Source organism: Prionailurus viverrinus, unplaced genomic scaffold (assembly GCF_022837055.1).
Source record: "Prionailurus viverrinus isolate Anna unplaced genomic scaffold, UM_Priviv_1.0 scaffold_35, whole genome shotgun sequence".
NCBI lineage: Eukaryota > Metazoa > Chordata > Mammalia > Carnivora > Felidae > Prionailurus > Prionailurus viverrinus.
In genome coordinates this window covers 5918863-5938027 of record NW_025927605.1, presented here as the reverse complement: position 1 = coordinate 5938027, position 19165 = coordinate 5918863, and the positions used below count along the sequence as shown (strand labels likewise).

General features: G+C 56.8%; 1 protein-coding gene and 1 long non-coding RNA gene across 2 annotated transcripts; one reads left to right on the top strand and one right to left on the bottom strand.

The window, feature by feature from the left end:
* Nucleotides 1-1081: 1081 nt before the first annotated feature.
* GPR179 (G protein-coupled receptor 179) lies at nt 1082-18331 on the bottom strand. Its single transcript, XM_047845318.1, has 11 exons — nt 17538-18331; nt 16096-16204; nt 13759-13846; nt 13084-13319; nt 12168-12236; nt 11450-11559; nt 10916-11151; nt 10573-10711; nt 9785-9890; nt 9088-9234; nt 1082-7250 (listed from the first exon to the last, which is right to left on the bottom strand). The coding sequence occupies exons 1-11, from the start codon at nt 18329-18331 to the stop codon at nt 2142-2144; spliced, it is 7143 nt and encodes a 2380-aa protein (XP_047701274.1). The 3' UTR covers nt 1082-2141.
* LOC125158380 (uncharacterized) lies at nt 13793-14439 on the top strand. The gene is made up of 3 exons (XR_007149372.1): nt 13793-13870; nt 14092-14240; nt 14407-14439. It is a non-coding gene; the product is annotated as an uncharacterized LOC125158380 (long non-coding RNA).
* Nucleotides 18332-19165: the final 834 nt, after the last annotated feature.

Sequence of the window (19165 nt, the reverse complement as noted above, 5' to 3'; positions counted from 1 at the left end):
AAATGGCCCAGATGTGAAGGATTTGCTTGAAGGGCCAGGCAGAGACCATCTGCAGTGCCAGCCATGGAGCTGGATACAGGCCGAGAATTAGCCAGACCACCTCAAAGTCCTGAAGGCCGCAGTGTAGTTACCTCCGGCTTGCTCTTGTTTGACCGATCCGTCCCTCTCTAAAAACGTTGGAAAAAAGAAAATCACCATAATGAATAAGCTAGAACCCACTGCTTAGTGGTCAAGAGAAAACATTCTTTATTTTTTTTCCCCCATGGTTTATTTCACAGCAGTGAAAGGAATCACTTTTCTGTTCCCAGCTAGACCAGACACAATGGAATTGTTCTGTTGTGCGGTTAGCAAAATTCTCACCGACTTAGGAGCGGTGAGGTTAACTAGCAGGAGCCCAGAGCAACACTACATTTTACTCCCCTGAAATCCCAGGCCAAGGGACCAGGTAAGTGGGAGAGGCTAGATATGGGAACAGGGGCATCTGGTCCCTGAATGACAAAGTTTTTCCATTCCTTCTTTTTGGAAATGGAGCATTTTGCTACTTCTGTAAAGTCCTGAATCTGCCTACAGTATTTGTATGCAGACTCCTTTTTTCCCTCCCCATTGGGTATTTGGTCTTCTCGTTTTGTCTTTTTCTTCCCCGTGAATGGCATCAGTATCTGTGCAGTTAGAGGGTGGGCTTACTGCCATCTTCAGTGCCCCTGCCCGGCTCAGCCTGTTTCCTCCCCCCACCTCACCCCTGCCAATTCCAGGGCTTTTTTGACCAGTGCTTTTCTCCTTCCTGGTTTCCCTCTGGTTAACATCCTCCTATTCCGGCACTGGTCTCTAGGATTACTTAAGCCGGGGTAGCCTGAACTGACTTGAGAGGATAGAGCCGAGCTCACTAAGAAGAAAACTGTTTACATGATGCCTTTTCACCGGTCCTCAGGACAACCTGCCCTGTAGCGCTACTCTTTCTGAGGGTAAATCTTGTGCTGACTGCAAACAGGACCTTCTTTCTCGCTTCTCAGGAAGGTAACTGTTGTGGGCCTCTTGTTACTGAGCAAGCGGTTTGGAGTGCTTCTCACATCAGAGCCAGAAATTCCCCTGCCTCCAGTTGCGTGGACAAGCAGAGAGGGGTCCCATTGGTGACAGCCCTGAAAGGCTGGGAGGAGAATGAGCCAGTGAGATGAGCTTGAGACTAGCCAAAGATGGGGCAGAAGTGGGGAGGAACGATTTGAAAAAGCTGGCAAGAGGCACACTCCTTAAACTGGAGGGGGTGTCTGGAAGGGAGAACTTTCCCTTGGCCAGTGTGGGGAGGACGTGGAGCCGCTGCCTTGCCTTCTATGCTGTCTCTGGTGTTGCTTTGGATGGCAGATGTTGATAAGGAAGGAAGAGTGCTTGATTGGCTCTACCTGAGCAGCCAACAAGGGCAGGCATGAGGATCAACACAGCAGAAACTGGAGCTCCAAAGTCAAAATGACAAGGTCTTTAAGGCATTTGGGGTACTTTTTTTGAGCCATTAAGTTTCCCCCCTGCTTTGCGCTGATGGTGTGGAACCTGCTTGGGATTCTCTCTCCCTCTCTCTCTCACTCCCTCACCTGCTCTGTCTCTCTCTCTGTCTCCCTGTCTCTCAAAATAAATAAACTCAAGGTTTTCCCCCTGATTTATCTTTGAACTTGAGTTAAGTGGCTTCTTAAGCTTCCTGTGACGACCTTTTATAGCATTCCTCAGACCCTAACGCTGCCAGTGCCTTGCATGGTTTATAGTTTCTTCTCAAAAAAGGGGTCTTTTTATGAGAAAATGTGGGCTGGGCACTGCTGACTTCCTTTCATCCCAAACACTGGCCTTATGAGTGTCCAGACACAGCTGTGTTGAGTCCTCTAGCTGGATGGGGGGATTCGTCAGAAGCAGAGGGTCTCGCCTTTGTTCCCTGGAGCAGGACGAAGAGTGGGATAATGAGAGGACAAGACTTTCTGTTGGGGTCTGAGCTGCACCCTTCTTGTACAATTTGTTGTCCAAATGATTGACTTCTGGCCTTCATGGAGAGGGCAAGTGGCCAAGTGTCTTTGACTCGGCTCTTGGGGAACATGGAGGACTTGGAAAGGACTTTGGCTCTTGAAAACCAGCCACCAGATGTCTGGCCTCACCCGATGGATCTGTTACTCACAGTCCCAAGGATAGACAGTTGGAGGGGAGAGTTCTTCATATGGAGCTTTAGAAGCCACTTCTTTGTCTTCAGCGAAGGAGGAAGACTCGTGAGCCTCAGCTTCTTGGAGACTTGGCTCTGGGACTGAGCTGGTCCTTGGCTCGTGTCCTGAAGCTCCTTGGAGTTCTCGGACCCCTTCTAGAGTAAAAGTAGTGGCTGCCTTGCTCCCCTCAGGGCGGGGGCTTTTGCTCTCTGGAAGGAAGCTACCCGGAGGTCTGTGGACTAAAAGGCATGGTGGGTTCTCAGGGGCTGGGGGGAGAAATATTTCTGTCTGAGTTGCTGTTAAAGCCAGAAGGCCAGATTCCTCAGGTGGGGCTCCGGTTCCCTCCCAATCACAGATGTCTGCCATGGTGCCCTTTATTTTATTTCCTTCTGGATCTGTGATTTCCCATCGACACAGCTCTGCCATCCTGCTCCCCATACTGCTTACTCCGTGGGGACTGACTTGGGGTTGGTCAGTGTCCGGAGCCTCTGGCTGGGGGAGGAGCTCCCCGGAACCTGAACAGACTGTCTCCTGCTCTCTGCTGACTTTTGCTGCTGCTTTTGAAAAGTGTTCTTCAGTCCTCGGAGATGCCGCCTTTTGAGGGATCATCTCTCCTTGCCCTTGGGATTTTCCGTCCACCTCTTGTTCCAGTCCCCCTTTCTCAGCAGCTTCTGTCTTCGCCTCCCAAGGGCGGATGTCTGCTTCTTTAGCAGATGGAGACTCTCTTGCTTCCCACGGACACACTTCTGCCACCCTGGCCCCCACACTGCCTGCTGCCTCCGAACTGCCTTCGCTTCTGGCAGAAGCTTGTGGGGCTGGTTGCGGAGACGGACCCCCACAATCCTGACTCTCCCAGGGACACACCGCCTCCTGTTTCCCATCTGCCCTCTCTGGCTTTTCCTGAACTGCCACAATTTGGGGCTCTGGTCTTCCTGGGACCTTCCCCTTCTCTTGAGGTGTCCCTTTCCCATCCTGTCTTGCCATCCCTTCGTCAGGGACCCTTTCAGTCACCTCCCAGGGGCAGATATCAGCTTTGGCGCTGCCATCAGGGTTAGGATCATCCCACGGGCACACCTCAGCAAGCCTGCCCCCAACGCCAGCCAGGTCCTGAGAGCCGGCCTTAGGTTGGTCACGGCATTGACCGTCCGGGTGGGAGGAAGCACCTGCCGGGGTCATGCTCTCCCGTGGACAGACAGATTGTAGTTCTTTGCTTGCTTTCCCCCTATCTTCAGTAGTGAATTCTGCTTTTGAAGATGGGGCTTCTACTGGGGTTCTGTGTTCTGGGAAGGAGCCCATCTTTGCATCTTGTGTCAGGTTCCCTTCCTCCACTGCCTCATCCCTCGCTTGCAAGGAATGTCCCTCTTTCACATTGCCACTCGTGCTGAGGAATGAGTCTGAGACCTCAGGGCCCTGAGCAGAGGGAGCCCTCAAGTCCTTCTCCCAAGGACAACTAGCTTCCTCTTCTTGACTCTGTTTTGTCTCCCATTTTGATCTGTCTTCTCCCAGGGAGGTGAGTCTCCCCTTTTCTAGAATTTTCTCCTGTCCTGCTGAGTCACTCCCCCTTTCTTGTTCCAATCTTGTCCCAGTAGCTCCTTCGTTCACCTCCCAGGGACAGATCTTGGCTTTCTCACTGGTAGGTGCTTCCTCCACTTCCCAGGGACACACCTCAGCTGCCCTGCACCCCACATGGTCCATTTCCTGGAGTCCACCTTTTGGTCTGTCAGTGCCCAGAGTGTCCGAATGCTGAGAGGAGCCCCCTGGATCCAAGCTTTCCCAGGGACAGGCCACCTCCCGCTCCCAGGCTGGCCTCTCCGGCTTCTTTGGAGAGGTAACAGCTATCTCGCCGGGTCCAGGACCTGCAGAAGCCTTTCCTGTGTCATTTGGAAATTTCCTAATGGCCTCAACTCCCAAAGCTCTCTCCTGCCTTGCTCCAGCACTCACCTCCCAGGGACAGACCTCAGCCTTCTCAGCACGCATGGTTTCTTCCATGTCCCAGGGACAGATCTCAGCAGTTTTGCCTCTCACGCTGCCTGACATGTGGAAACTGGCTTCGGCTCTACCTGTGTCTTGAGGACCTGGTTGTGGGGAGAAGCTGCCAGGGTCCACATTCTCCCAAGGACAGACTGCTTCCGTATTTTGGAGCTGTCCCTCAGGCTTTTCCCAAGCTGCGCCATCTTTGATTCCTGATGTTCCAGGCATTTTCTCCTTGTCCTTTGGAGATTCTCCTGCTTTTGCTGCCTGTCCTGATGTCCAGTCCTCTCTTATTCGTTCATTTACCTCCCAGGGACAGAGTTCTGCCCTGGCAGGTGTTACTTCCCTCAGCTCTGGCCTGGGCTCTTCCCATGGACATACCTGTGTTGCCCTGCTTCCTCCATTGCTGAGGAGTTGGCCAGCACCTTTGGCTGAGAAATTATCTAGACATGGGCTGGGGTGCCCAGGGGCTGTGCTGTCCTGGGGACACACTGACTCCTGCTGTTGACTACTTTTCTGCACTGCTTTTCCAGTTTGTCCCCCCATCTCTCCAAAGAGCCCTTTTCTAGAGGCTTTCCCCTTTCCCTGGAGAAATTCTCCACCTGTCCCCTGACTCGGCAGTTCCTTCCCCACTACCTCATCACCCAGCTCCCAGGGACAGACCTCTGCTTTCCTGACGGGAGCATCTCCTGCCTCCCATGGACACACCTCCGAGATGCTACTGCCCAAACTCCCGGAGCACACAGGGGTTCCCGGGGCCGGAGTAGAGACTGCTGAGGGACCCCGGAAATCTGTCCTCTCCCACCGACAAAAAGACTCCAAGTCTCCACTCAGTTTCTGTTCTTTCCAGAAGGTTGCTTTCTTGGGGGTTTCCTGCTTTTCCTGGGGAAGCTTCACTCCCTCCTGGAATGGTTTTCCATTCTCTCCTTCACATGCCTCCCAGGGACAGAGCTCTGCCTTGGTAGTGTCAGGTATACAAGCTCCTGGGCCTGTGGCTCCCTGCTGAGGCTTCTCCACCTCTCTAGCATCTAGCCGGCCCGCTGCCTCAGACCTGCCGTCGTTTCTGTCAGCGTCCTGAGAGGCTGACCAAGAGCACAGACTCCCAGGATCGGCACCCTCCCAGGGACATACCACCTCCTGCCCCCTGACCAGCCTCTCTGGCTTTTTCCGAGCAACGACAGCCACGATTTGGGGCCCTGACTTTTCCGACTCCTTCCTTCTCTCTTGGGAGTCATCTAGAGCTTGTTGTTGTGTCCCCTTCTCAGGGGCCCCTTCACTCACCTCCCAGGGGCAGATCTGGGCCTTGTTGCCACGGTCAGGCTGACTTGCTTCTGACTGGGCGACTTCCCTGGGGCATACCTCTGCCATCCTGCGGTCAGCACTGCCCGTGGGCTGGAGGCCAGCTTTGGGCGCTTCCCGCCAGCCCACGGGGGCTTCTTTTGCTCGCTCGGCAGTTTTGTCCCCGACTGTGCCCTGCCTGGCTTGCCTCAGTGCAGCAGACCCCGCTTTACCGTCTCTCTCTACTTTTGCCTCCCCGGGACCTTGGGATGCCCTCCTGCCTCCCTCTTCTTGTTCCCTGCCGCCCTCCTGGTGGTACACTTGGAGCATTCTGCTGGTGTGAGCGTTCTGTTGGTTCTGGAGGGTCTCCTCATCGTCACAGGGTGCGAGGGCGGCCTGCTTACTCACGGCCTTGGGCCGGCCTAGCCTGGGAGATCGGGGGCAGGCCCCCACGCCCTCTCCCGAGGCTCTGCCCTTCTCCTCCGGCTCAGGACTCCCTTCCCCGCTCTCCTTCTCTCTGTGAGTGCTCCGAGAACGGGTCAGAGCTTTGATAGCCAGGCCGAGACTGTGCATGGAACCCTGCTGAACAGGGGTCTTGAGGCTGTGGGATTTAGAGAAGACCTTGGACTTGTCTTCGTCCCCCTCACCGGCTTCCCCTTGGAGACGTCCATCCTCTGTGGCCATCCCACTCTCCCCCGTCCCTCTTCTCTCAACTGCAACCGAGAGGGCCCTCCAGAGCTTGGCCCGAGCCGGGGCAGGGGAGTGGTTGCCTCGCTCTGGCCCCGCGGGGCCCTCTGGAGCTACATTTCCTTTCTTGACTGGCAGTTCTGCATTCTCCCAGGGGCAGATGAAGGTGAGCAAGCTGGGGCTCTGGGGGGGTACTGGGACTGGTGCCAGGGCGGGCAGCGGGGTCGGGGCTGGGGCTGGAGCCGGCATCAGAGCGGGAGCCAAGGTGGAGGTGGGGGAGAGCATCCTCGGCTCTCCCAGGCAGGCCCCGGACAGGGCCATGATGGGTGTGGAGACCTGGTGCCGGACGGGCGGGTGAGGCAGCCTTTTCGTGGCCTCCTCCTGAAGACTCCCGGCGGCGGCGGCGGCGGCATGGGAGCCGTGCACACTGCGGCTCTTGGCAGGGGAAGGTGGGGCTGACAGGGGCGCCCCTCGAGCTCGCTCCGGCCTCCTGGCCGATGGCCTCCTCACTGGGCTGGCCGAGGCTGCCTCGGCCTTCTTCCTCTCCTCTCGCTCCTTCGCCAGCCGATAGGTCTCCTCCAGGTAGGCCTGGCTGGCTAGGAGCAGGGCCTGTTCCCTGGAGCCCGCCACCACGCTGAGCGACTTCTGCAGGGACGCGGGCCGGGCCCGGGGCAGCCTGTCGCCCACCGTCAGGTTGTGGGCGCTGGCCGACCTGAAGCCCAGGCCCAGGGGCCCCTCCGCCGCCTCCCGGCTCTCCCTGCTTTCCCGCGAGGCCTTCTTGGCCAGCTTCCTCCTCAGCAGCGAGTCGAGGAGCGGCGGGTCCTGCTCGCGGCGGCGGCTGTGGCGGTCGTGGTCGTAGGCGCTGCGGGACTTGCGCAGGGCTGGGGGCCCCTCGGGGTCCTGGAGGCTGGAGCTGAGCAGCCGGCGGCGCGAGGAGCCGGGCAGGCTGCCGAGGCTGGGGGAGCCCGAGTCCCGGGAGTGCTGGCGGGCCAGGGCCTCCGGGAACTCGGCCAGGCACCTCATGAAGGAGCGGCCCAGGCCCTGGCGCCAGCTGCCCCGCTTCTTGGGCAGGTGCGGGTTGTTAGCGGCCATCTCCTTGGTCTTGTGGACCTCTAGCTGGGCGTAGAGCTTCTTCAGCTCGTCCTGCGGGAAGGGGAGGGGTGGGGAGAGCAGAGCCCCCGGTCAGATGCACGGCTAAGCTCTCTCCATCCCCCTGGGGGCTGCCCTGCCTCCCCCTCGGCCGTTATTTGGACCACTGTCTCTGCACATCTCTTTCTCACCAAGCTGTGTTCCCTCCCTGCTTTGCACACTCTCAGAATTCGCCTGTCCACTCCCAGCCAGGTCCTCTTGGACCCAAGGATGCAGGGTGCACCCCTTCCTCTGGGGGCACTGTCATCTGATGGGAAGCCACCGGCTTGGGGGGTGGGAAATCTGGGTTTGAGACCGGTGACCCATCATGTGCCTGGAGGCTATTTCTAGAGCTCTCTGTCTCTCTGTTTTTTTTGTTTTGTGTGTTTTTTTTTTAATTCATTTTGGAGAGACAGAACGTGAGTGGCAGAACGTGGTTGGGGGCAGCGGCAGAGAGAGGGAGACACAGAATCAGAAGCAAGCTCCAGGCTCTGAGCTGTCAGCACAGAGCCTGACACGGGGCTCAAACTCAGAAACCATGAGATCATGACCTGAGCCAAAGTCGGACACTTAACCGACTGAGCCACCCAGGCTCCCCTCTCTCTGCTTCTATGGATTCAGTCCGTCAAGCAGCCGACGTCCAACTTCAGCTCAGGTCATGATCTCACGGTTCAAGAGTTCGAGCCCCGCATTGGGCTCTGTGCTGACAGCTCAGAGCCTGGAGCCTGCTTCAGATTCTGTGTCTTCCTCTCTCTCTGCCCCTCCCCTGCTCGTGCTCTGTCTCTCAAAAATAAACAAACATGGAAAAATATTTTTTAATTAAACAACAAACAAAAAAAGAACCGGCCACCTACTGTTAGCTTCCTTAAGAGGATCGCATGAGCTCAATGGTGTGAAAAGTGTCATATTCAGGTGCAAGTGAGGGAATGGGACTTTGAGAGTCTTACACTTTTGGGTTTCTCCCCAGAGTCAGCATCGGGAGAGAGACTGGGTGCTGTTCCACAAAGCGGGGGGCCCAAGGCAGCACTGCTGTGGCAGCGCGCCCCCATACTCTCTGGCCTCCCTGCTCGACGGGGCCTCAGGTCAGCCTCTTCCCAGGGGAGCAGAGCCCAGAGGGTGAGGAGGACATGGGGGAAAGCCAGGCAGAGACACTTGGGACAAGGAGGGAATTGGGAGATGCAAACAAGTCAAGTGTACAGAAGCCCCGTGGAGACAGAAGGAATGGACAGATGGCTTCCAGAGATTGTTAACCACACCTTACGTTTTATCAGACAACGGGCTTAGACCACCAAGTTTCCTTATTTCCTACCCACTGAGCCTCTCATTTGGGTTCCGTGACTATGACCCTCCTAAGCAGAAAAAGAAGAGTAAAGACGCTCTCCCGAGGTAAGACTCAGGAAGAACTCCCTTCCTCTAAGACCGCCAGGTCCAGGGAATGGGTATCCTGTTGTGGAAATCTCTGGTAGCCGCTAACTGCCTGAACTACCCAGCCCCATAGCTGGCCCTAGGGTCACCTGCAGCCCGAGTGTAATGGGGACTGAGAGGCTTCTTAATCTGCCCCTCATGATGCCTCTGCTGAGTGGGGGTGGAGCTCCACTCATGGGTCTGCAGCCTGGGCCACAGGGACTTTGGGGGTCTTTCCACTTGGGTGGTTTGTGACCTCATCTGAATAGAGTCAGGGGGAAGCAGCTTAGGGCAATGGTGGAGAAGGGAGGGAGGCAGGTCTTAGAGAGACAAGCTGGGGACAAGAGGGGACCTGCAGTGGTACACAGCCCAGCTGGCAGGGCAGCAGCGATCCTGGCCCAGTCCCGAAAGGCTAGCATCCAAAGGAGGCAAGGAGGGCGGCGCATACCCGAATGTCTCCGGGGTCCAGGCTGCGCTCGCTCCAGGCCGAGGCGATGCTGCTGTCCAGGTAGGAAGCTGACCGCTGGAGGTCCAGCTCGTCCTCATACACCTCATCCACAATCTCCTCTCGGGGAGGAGCCCCCGGCTTCTGGAACTGGCCAGGGTGGGTGTGACAGGGAAAAAGAGTCAACTTCGCTCCCTGTTCACGCCTATTCCCACCTGCCTCATGAAATCCAATCTTCACAGCCTCTCTAATTTGCAATTCTGAGGGCGTGGAGACTTTTGCTCCCCCTCATTCTCCCTGAGTTTCTCTAGCTCAGAGACCGGGGAGGGGAGGTCCTGAGCCCCTGCCCCCACAATTCCTAGCCATGTCCTTCAGCTCCCCAACCCATCCCTCTGTAACTGCTTCCAAGATGATTTTTCAGGGTCCACCAAACGAAACTGCCAGTTGTGTTACAAGGACCCCTACAGCCCTAGCTCTTATTTCCTTTGCCCTGAGAGTCGAGGCGTTGAGATACAATAGCTTCCCCCCGACCCCCACCCCAAGTGGGCTTCCACTCAGCGCCCTGTGGCTCCGCCCTCTCACCCCCGGGTGTCATCCTCACTCTGACCTGGAGAGGGCGCTGAGGCAGCAACAGATCCACGGCGCGCCCCTTTCAAAGGGGCTGGGGTCTGGCTCACAGCCAGGAGGGGCAAGACCTCACCTTAGGAATGAAGATCAGAGCCAGCGTGGTGGTGACCGTGCTGTGGGTGTGGAAGAAGAAGAGGAGCAGAGTCCAGTCCGGGTGCAGGGAGGGAACCAGCACAAATCTGAGGGTGGGAGGGGAGGGGAACGAACGTTACCGGTGGGTGGGAGGGAGTGGCCTGTTCCCTCTCACCTGTCTCACTGGCCCACCACCCAGCCTGAGCCCTGATCTCCGTGGAGGTTCTGGGTGGGTTGGAAAGGGCAGTTTTCCTTCTTCCTGCCCTCTCTTCGGATGTAGGTCCCACTTCAAGCTCACGTTAACCCCCACCTCCGAGAAACCCTCCCAGACTACTCTTCTCTGGTTGCCTAGAGCACAGACTTGTCCTCCACACCTCTGTGATGGGCTGTCCCGTGGGTCGATTCTGCCTGTACCACAGGGCCAAGTCCTAGCAGACCCTCATAGCAGGCCTGTTGCTGGATCGGCTGAGGTGGGAGGGTGGTGGGGAAAGGCAGGGAGAATTGAGCACGTGTGGGAAGGAGCATGGTGGAGGTGCCGGAGACGGGGCTTGGGAATAGGAGAGGAGTTAGGAGTGCGCATGCTTCCTCTTTCTGGGTGTCGGGTGAGACACGGGGTGCAGGAAGGGTGTCTGCCGGGTAGGGAGAGAGCTACAGATGAGAGGCCTTCCTCGCCTTGCCAAGTCATAGCTGTGCTGCGAGGATGGCTGTGGGATGGGGTTCCCTGGCCTGGGAGAGGCAAGGAGAGGTGTGAGGGTGGGAGGAGTGGTGGGTAGGAGGGCCCGTGCTCACCTGGCTGCATGGAAGGCCGCAGAGAACAGCAGCTCATTGTGCAGGGCGATGCCCATGTAGCGCGGCTCATGGAAGGCCGAGGGGACAGCTCGGGTGGCGTAGCAGAGGAAGCTGCCCCAGCACAGGAGCAGCATCTCGGCTGTGGGAAAGCAGGGGCCACCGAGTCAGGCACCGCCTCAGCAGCCCCTTTCTCTGTCGGGTGTGCTGGGGGGAGCCTGGGCCAGGGGTCTGGAGACAAGGCAGGAGGACTAGGTCAGGAGCACTGCCCCCCCCCCCCCACCCCCCCCGCCGGAGGTGCAGGGCTGAGGGCCAGAGTGAGGCGGGCTCGGCGGGAGCAGCTCACCCACAACCATGATGTAGTCCCAGCGGTCGTGGTGGCACAGGTAGAAGTGGCGGCCTGCGAGAGTGTGGCCTCGGGTCACCAGGGGCGTGTGGATGCCTCGTTCCAGGGCCCCCGCCGTCCACACGGCCAGGAAGCCCAGCACTAGCAGCAGGAGCAGCCCCAGACGCTGCAGCAGCCGCCCGTTGCTCAGGTGGGGGCCCCGCTGGGCCGTTCGGGACAGAAACAGCTGGAGCACCCTACAGGGGTGTGGGGCATAGGGGGAGGACCAAGGAGAGGGGGGCCAGGTCTCTGGCCTCTGTCCGTGGCTTCCTTCCCCTCCGTAATACCCATCCTCCTGTCCCTTCCATGGTGTGCTGCCTCCCCACCCCACAAAATGTTGCATGCTGGGGAGGGCTACTGTGACAGGGGCAGGCCTGGGGGGGTGGGCCCCGCACAGGGGGGTGGAGCTGGCTGGGAAGAACTCCACCCTGTTCCAGATGAGCTGGGGGAGCCCGGAGTGAGCAGCATGAGAGCAAGGTCTGCCCCAGACCCTACCTATAAAGCTTGAGTATAATGGTGCCGTAGACAGTGGCAAAACCCAGCAACCGGACCCAGCGGAGAACGATGCAGCGGAAAACACTGGGCTTGAAGTACAGGATGAACACCTGGGGGGGGGGGGTGAGAAAGGGGGGGGCAAAAATAGCTGCTCTTAGCTGCACTTCCTCTTTAAAAAAAAATGTTTTATTTATTTTTGAGAAAGAGTGTGAGCGGGGGAAGGGCAGAGATGGGGTGGGGAGGGACAGAAGATCCAAAGAGGGCTCTGTGCTGACAGCAGTGAGCTGATGCAGGGCTTGAACTCACAAACCGTGAGCCAGTGACTTGAACCGAAGTCAGACGCTCAGCAGACTGGGGCACCCAGGTGTCCCCACCACTGTACTTCCTCTAATGTGCTAGGCCTATGCTAAGCCCATTGCTGACCTTCCTAACAGCCTTGCAATAGAGGCATCATCACCTCCCTTCTGCAGAGGAGCGGCTCAAGTATCAGAGAGGTTAGGTAAATTGTCCTAAGTCACACAGTAAGTCATAGCGCTCTTTTTAGCCTGGACTCTTTGGCTCCAGAGCTCACTAGGCCAGCCTGTCATTTGTAGGTTATGAGTATGGGGATTTGGAGGTCTCTGAATCTCCCCAAGAGAGCAGAAAGGAGGAAGGATTCTGGGTTGTGGAGGGCGCCAGCCAGGGATGAGGCGGGGCCAGACTCTGGCCACAAACTCACAGGGAAGTAGAGAAGCAGGGATCCAAAAAGGATGGTCTCCAGCAGGACAACTCCAGAGGCTCGGATCCTCTGTGAACCCAGGAAAGAGAGAGGCGTATAAGCAGGGCAGTGGGAGGACAGAGGCTGGACGATGGTGGGAGGAGAGTCTCGGGCCTTTTTTAGGGGTCACTTTTACTGGCCTTGAACCAAGGCCTTGCCTTGGAACATCAGCTCCGCCCGCTCCGCCCACAGCCACGGCCCCACTCCCACCACAGGCTCTTAGTTCCACCACGCTAAGCGGGGTGCAGGTGGCATAAAGCTCGAGTCCCCCAGCCCCATGCCTCTCCCAATCCCAGCCTGGGCCTCGCTGGAGACCTGGGCTCAACTCACAAGTTGTTGGAGCTAGAAGGGATCTCACGCGTTCCCTCGAAATTTTGGGTCAGACCGATTCTTTGTCTAGGTAACCTCTTCTCTGCCTGGTAACCATTTAGCTGGCCCTCAGGCCTGGCTCAAGCGTCACGTTCTCCGGAAAGTCTCTCCCGGACCATCTTCGGCAGGACAACTGGGGCCTTTCTCTGAGCTGCCACAGCTATACCAATACCCACTTTCCCCCCTCGCCTCTGTTTTGCTGCGCTTTTTCCTTACTTGCCTGCTTCCTCCTTTCAACTGGGAGCCCCACGAGGGTCCAGATCACTTCCCCCGAGTACCTACACTGTGTTTTGAGCCAAGTCCAATGCCTCCATTTTCCAGGTGAGGAAACAAATCTAAGGCAGCGGGGCCACTTTGCCTAATGTCACACAGTGGGTGAGTTGAAGAATTCAGACCAGAACCCATTTCTTCTGAGCTCTAGTCTTAGGTAGTCTCTGGTCTCCAGTTGATGCTGGGGACTCGAGGTGGGAAGGACGTGGGTAGGGCAGAGACGTGGGGCCTTGCTTGCCTTGCTTCGGCGGCAGCGGTAGGAGGCCAGCATGCTCAGGAAGACGGCCAGCATGCAGCAGGCCTGGCAGGCCAGGACCGCGGCCCGCAGCCCCAGAGCTTCCTCCACCAGGCACGGCGTGGCATCCACGCAGCTGGTGCAGCCCTCGGCACATGGCCGGCACCGCAGCAGCCTCCCAGAGCTGCCCTGAGGGGACCCGAATTGCCCAGTAGGCTGGGCGGCACTCTCTTCTAACCCTATAAAGAACAAGATGGGTGCAAGGAGAGGGGCATGGCCCGGGGCATCCCAGCCTGCTCTCGCACGGGTCACCGTAGCCCTCTCCCTCTCCGTCCGATGTCACCGCTCCGATGTCGTCCTTGTCACCGCCAGGGCAAGGGCTGGGAAGGGGAGGAACGAGGAAGTGGATGTTCCCAGGGGAGGACAGGGTACTAGGAAGAGGTGATGCCAGGCTAGGGTTCGCTGCAAGGTCAACTTGCATCCGATTGGCCTGTTGTGGGGTCATTTTCAGAAGGCGCGGACACCCCCAAGTTGGACCCTGCCTGCCTCTCCTGCTTCTCTTGACCTTCTGCCCTTGCCCCACAAGTCTCCTCCCAGCCTGCCTTTTTCCCTCAGGTGCCCCGTCCGCCCGGCCCAGCCTGACCCTCACCACAGTGACCCTCACCACAATTAACATACCCCCGGAGTGGCTTGCCCCGTAGAAGCCCGGTCGGCAGCGGCACAGGTAGTGGCCAAGGACAAAGCCCTGACTCTCCAGGGGGACACACTGCGGGGATGACAAACATGATAGGTATTTATATGGGGATTTCCCTTTTGGGAAGAGGTGGAGGGTACATGTACCTTCCAATCCACGGCCCCTGGTCCATACGAGGGGCCCCTCCCTACCGGAAGTCCTCCCTAGTCCTTAGGAAGCCTTCCCTCCCTGGAAGCCCTACTCTAGCCCCGCGGTTACCTCTTTTCGACATACAGTTTGGGGACAGATCACCCTTTTATTCTGACTTGCAATGACAGGAGCCATACAGGTCTCATTTCCTAGTGCCCAGCTGTCGGAGCGAGGGACTGGGCGAGGTGGAATTTGGGAGAACTCGGAGTCCGATCGCACCTATGTGCCTACATCCTGCTTCAAAGGGTCCCCATCAGTCTCCCTCTTTGGCTCACAGGTGAGTTGAAAAGGCCCCCACAGAGGAGCAGTTTCCCCTACCAGGTGCCATCTGGCTTTGGCACAGGACTGCTTTCCCCAGCCCTAATGCCAGGCTAATGCCAGGCCAGTGGGATGCCAAGGCCAGCTCTTTACTCCACCTTCACCCATTGATGTTTGCCCAGCAGGGGACCGAGCAGACCTCAGAGCCAGGCAGGGAAAAGGAGCACGTGGATGAGGTCAGCTCTGCTGCAGGGAGTGGTTAGGGACAGACAGCAGTGGGATAAAGGAAGGGGTTCACCCTGGGAGATTCCATATCTGGCACCTTTTACCTAGAAAAGTTAGAGGGTGATGCTTCTGAAATTGGGGCCCAGCTTCCCCTCTTGCCCGGGGCCCTAGAACACGCTCTGTTTTTGCCACAGTCTGCAGAGTCAGACAAATGCGTATGGAGACGAGCCGTGGCTGGGTTTAATAAGGCACCGAATAATGGCGGCCCTTCTCCATCCCTGGACTTACAGTTTCAAACACACGTGCCCTGAAGAGCAACGGATGCCCAAACCCGCCCCACCTCCCAGCAGCCTGCAGGGCTCGCCTTGGCTCCGCTTCAGCCTAGGAACAACATGCAGTCGAGTGCAACCGTGGAGCGGATTAGTTCACTGGCCTCCCAGTTTCCCAGCCCTTGGCTTTCAGGATTACCAGCCATTGCTTTCCATCATCCAGATTCTCCTGCATCCATGGCTTTGATTCTGCCGGCATCTGGCTTTGGTTCCATCACCTTTACTGGTCCCAGAGCTCTTCAAGCTCCTTCTTTGGTTAGATTTCTCCCCTACTCCAACCAACCATTACACTTGGATCAACAAACACCAACAGAGCATCCTTTGTGGGTCAGAAGGAACCCAGAGCTCTGTCGACAAGGAGAATGTAGTCCAGGGGAAGGAAAGGGGATGACTAATAGGGGCTCAGGTTGCGGTCCTGGGGATGGATGCTGGAGCACCCAGTACCAAAAGGGAGAGGCACACTGAGATTTCAAAGGAATGAGGGTGGCTGTCTCCAGTGGGAGGTGGGGAGTAAGCTGTAAGTGTCCTCACTGTTTTTTTAATGTACGCTCTACGCCCACTGTGGGGTTTGAACTCAAGACCCCGAGATCAAGAGCTGCATGCTCTACCGACTGAGCCAGCCAGGAGCCCGGTCACTTTCTTTTTCAATGTTCATATATATATATATATATATATATATATAATATATATATATATAAATATATACAATTATATAAAATTTATATAAATATGAATATATAAATATTCACATATATAAAAATATTATATATATATAAATGTTCATATATATATATATATATATATATATATATATATATATATATATTTAATGGCTCCGAGCTGTCAGCAAAAAGCCAGACCTGGGGCTCGAACTCACACACCGTGAGATCATGACCTGAGCTGAAGTCAGATGCTCAACCAACTGAACCACCCAGGCGCCCTCAATGTTCATATTTTTGATTATTCATTCAACCTTAAGCGCTATTGCGTATCAAGCCGGGGGAGTTGGGAATTTCTCAGAAATGACCATCAATGCATCCTTTCTGAATTTTCTTCTTCCTCTTTTTTTTCTTTCTTTCTTTTTTTTTTTTTAGTTTCTGTTTTTTATTGAAAGACAGTTGACAGTAAGTGCCCTCACTTTTAACAAGCCTGGTATCCCATCTCTGTTTATCTCATCACTAGGGATTCCCCCGAGGCCCTGAGAGGCTGGTACACTTTTGTCAGCTACTCCTGGGAGCTGGGTGGTGGCAGTGACGGGAAAGGGGAAGGGAGGCAGGACCCTAGCGCCCCACCCCACGTCACCATCCTCCTTATCCTTACCTGGGTGCTGTTGAGGTCACACAGGTGTGTGTTAGAGTACCAGCCCGGCCCATTGGCACACTGATTGATGTCCACGCTCTGAAGATCGACGATCATCTGCACCTGCCCCCTAGGGCAGTGAATTGGCAGTTAGGGGTACCATGAAGGATGCCAAGGTGGACGTGTGTCCTTGGGCCCCAGACTAGGGAGGAATGCAAGCTTTGCAACCTTCAGCCTAGTGGCTGCAGTGTGTCAGGAGAGAGGGCAGGGCTGCATTCCATGTCTCTAGAGCTATTAATCCTCACTGTTTCTGTGGGCAACGATCTGCTTTCCTGGAAGGTTGTCCCCCCAACATCCCTCGGCTTTTCAACATCCTGGCATGTCCTGGTTTCTATCAATGGGTGGAGGGAGGGGGCATGTCAAGACATGTGGGAGCGGGGGCTCTGATGATCTGTCTGAAGGGGATCTTCACACTTCTCCACTGCATGGACACACACACACACACACACACACACACACACACACACACAGAACTCAGCTATTAACCACACCCCCCACACTCTGCCCAAACCAGATCTGAATTGATCACAGCAAAGGAACTGTGGAATGGAGCTGCCTGGTCCAAGGGCTCCCCACCCCTGCTCTGGGCTGAGCGGGGGAGAGCGCTGGCTAGGAGCCAGGCTGCTGGCTGGCACGAGGGAACCCTGCTAGGAGCAATGAATGGGGACACATAGCTGGGAAAACAATGTTGATTGTCGCATGCCTTGCAGTTCTGTGTCCATTTGCTGCCTCCTTCCCACCAGGGCTCCCAGTGACCTCTTTATTCTGAAGGAGAAAGTCGGTTATTTGAAGAGTACCAGTCAGGACAGGCAGGACTGGAACCCACTTGATCTAAGAGTATAGCCATTGGGAGTGACCCTGGGGACCTGGCCGACTCCTAGACGGAAAGGGCAATGGTTCCAAGCTTCCCCACCACCCCCGCCCCCGCCCCCCAAAGAACTTTTCCTCCCTCGGAGAAGTCTCCTTTTATAGTTCTAGACGGCTAGAGAGCAGCAGGTTTGGCTCCTGGAGTGCCCGCCTGGCTCTTCTGAGACGTCTCGTGCCTGGGCCATCACTGTCATCCACATCAAGCCTTCCCCTGCCTTCTCCCCACTACTCAGACGTGGACGCCAAGACCTATGCCCTGCTACATCCACACGTCCATACGCACACATGCGTATCCCCACATGTAAGTGGATTGATTCATACACACTATGTCACTATGTATACTCGCACCTGTGTGTGCTAACAGTTACAGAATACCAGAGTCAACTGCAAATACACACAGCTGAATGCGAATACGCACATCTGTGCCCCCCAGATACGCATGCGTGTGCCAAATGGCCCACGCACAGCTGGCTGGACTCGAGCCCCCCACCCCCACATACCCACAAACGCGTCGAACACTGCACAAACGTACTTACCTGACCTCTGGGCTGAGGTCTGGCTTGAGTCCATAGAAGGTGGCAGAAAGCGTGATAAGCCAGCCAGGACGGAGCCGGCCGGCCTGGCATTCCAGAAAGGGGGGAGATAGCTTCACATGCTGCATGTCTCCCACATAGCCGTCCCCCTGTGGCCACTTGGGGCTGCCGAGGCTCCCTAGGTCATTGGTCAGCACCCGCTTCTGCAGGGCAGAGGTGTCCGGGGCCCCGGTTGGGCTCTCCTCCTGTACCCTGCTTCCAGACAAGTCCTGAAGGATGGTCTCCTCCCCTATCCGGGTGGCCTGCAGGGCCAGCTGCAGGTGGCTGGCCCCTGGTGGAGGGTTAAAGATCAGGAAAGCCCGGTACGCCCTTGGGTCCCCCTCGGCCACGCTGCGGACCAGTGCCTGGTACCACTCCACATCCTCCTCCACACTGGACTCGCGGATGTCGTTGGCTTGTAGCAGCATGTTGAGGAAATTGGCGGCCTGGGCAAGGGTGCCCGCTGCCCTCCACAGGACTGGGGGGAGCCCCGGTCTGGCTCCTGCGCCGTGGGCTTCGTAGCGCTCAGTGCAATTAGCCCCTGACAGCTGTTGGGCATCTCCAGAGTAGAGAAAAGCCAGGGCTGCCTCAGCCCCCTCTGGGGGTACCCACATAGGTACGGAGCCCGGCTTGACTTGGGAGGACAGTGGCGGCAGAGAGCGGAGGGGCCGTGGGTCCCCCAGAGCCCAGCTGCAGAAGAAACAGCAGCCCAGCAGCCCCCATACAGGGTGGGGCGCGACCACTGCCCTGGTGCCCATCTTCGGGGCAGCTCTCGGGGACCCCGGGGTCCAGGCTGCCTGGGGGATCAGCAGGCTCAGGAGAGCCCAGGCAGAGGCTGGCTGGCTCCCAGCCTCCTGTCCTGGCTTTCTCTCTTCCTCTCTCCCTCTCTCTCTCACACTGGGCTGTCTTGCCTGTTTTTCCTTCTCTCTAACGTCATCAGCAGGCTTCTGGATGTAGGCATGAGGGCTCTGCCCCTCCTCTCTCAGTGTGACCCACCCCCCCATTGGAAACCCTCTTAATCCTGGCACCACCCCTCTTCCCTCCTCCTCTCATCCAGCATCTAGGCTCCCTCCCCCCACTCCCCACCCTGCATCAGCTCCAGAGAGACATAAATGGGAGGGGAGAGGAAGAGACCAGTTGTTCTCTCCCTCCCTCCTCCCTCCCTCTGCCCTTTGCTCCATTAGGAGCGATGGGCAAATCCTGGATGGGGCGCCATAGCAACCACAGATGAGCTCGTGCCCCTCTCTCCACCCCTCTGCTCCACTCAGCCTCCTGGCAGCAATTGCGACGGGCACGATAAAGGGCCAAGCTGCGGGTCCTGGCAACCTGCTGTGGCTGCCCGTATCCCCCTGGCACCGTGCTGCCGAACTGGAATTTGAGATTGGGGGTGGCCAGGGTGGGGAAGAGAGCCTAATATAACTACAGTCAATCTTTGTACAAATGGTGGCAGTTTATTAAGTGTTTTTCATGTACGTTATCTCAATGAATCTTCCCCACAAGCACGTAAGTAGGGTCAATATCCTCATCCCCATTTCACAGATGCAGACACTGAGGCTCAGAGACTCACCCAAGATCACATAGATGCTCACTTT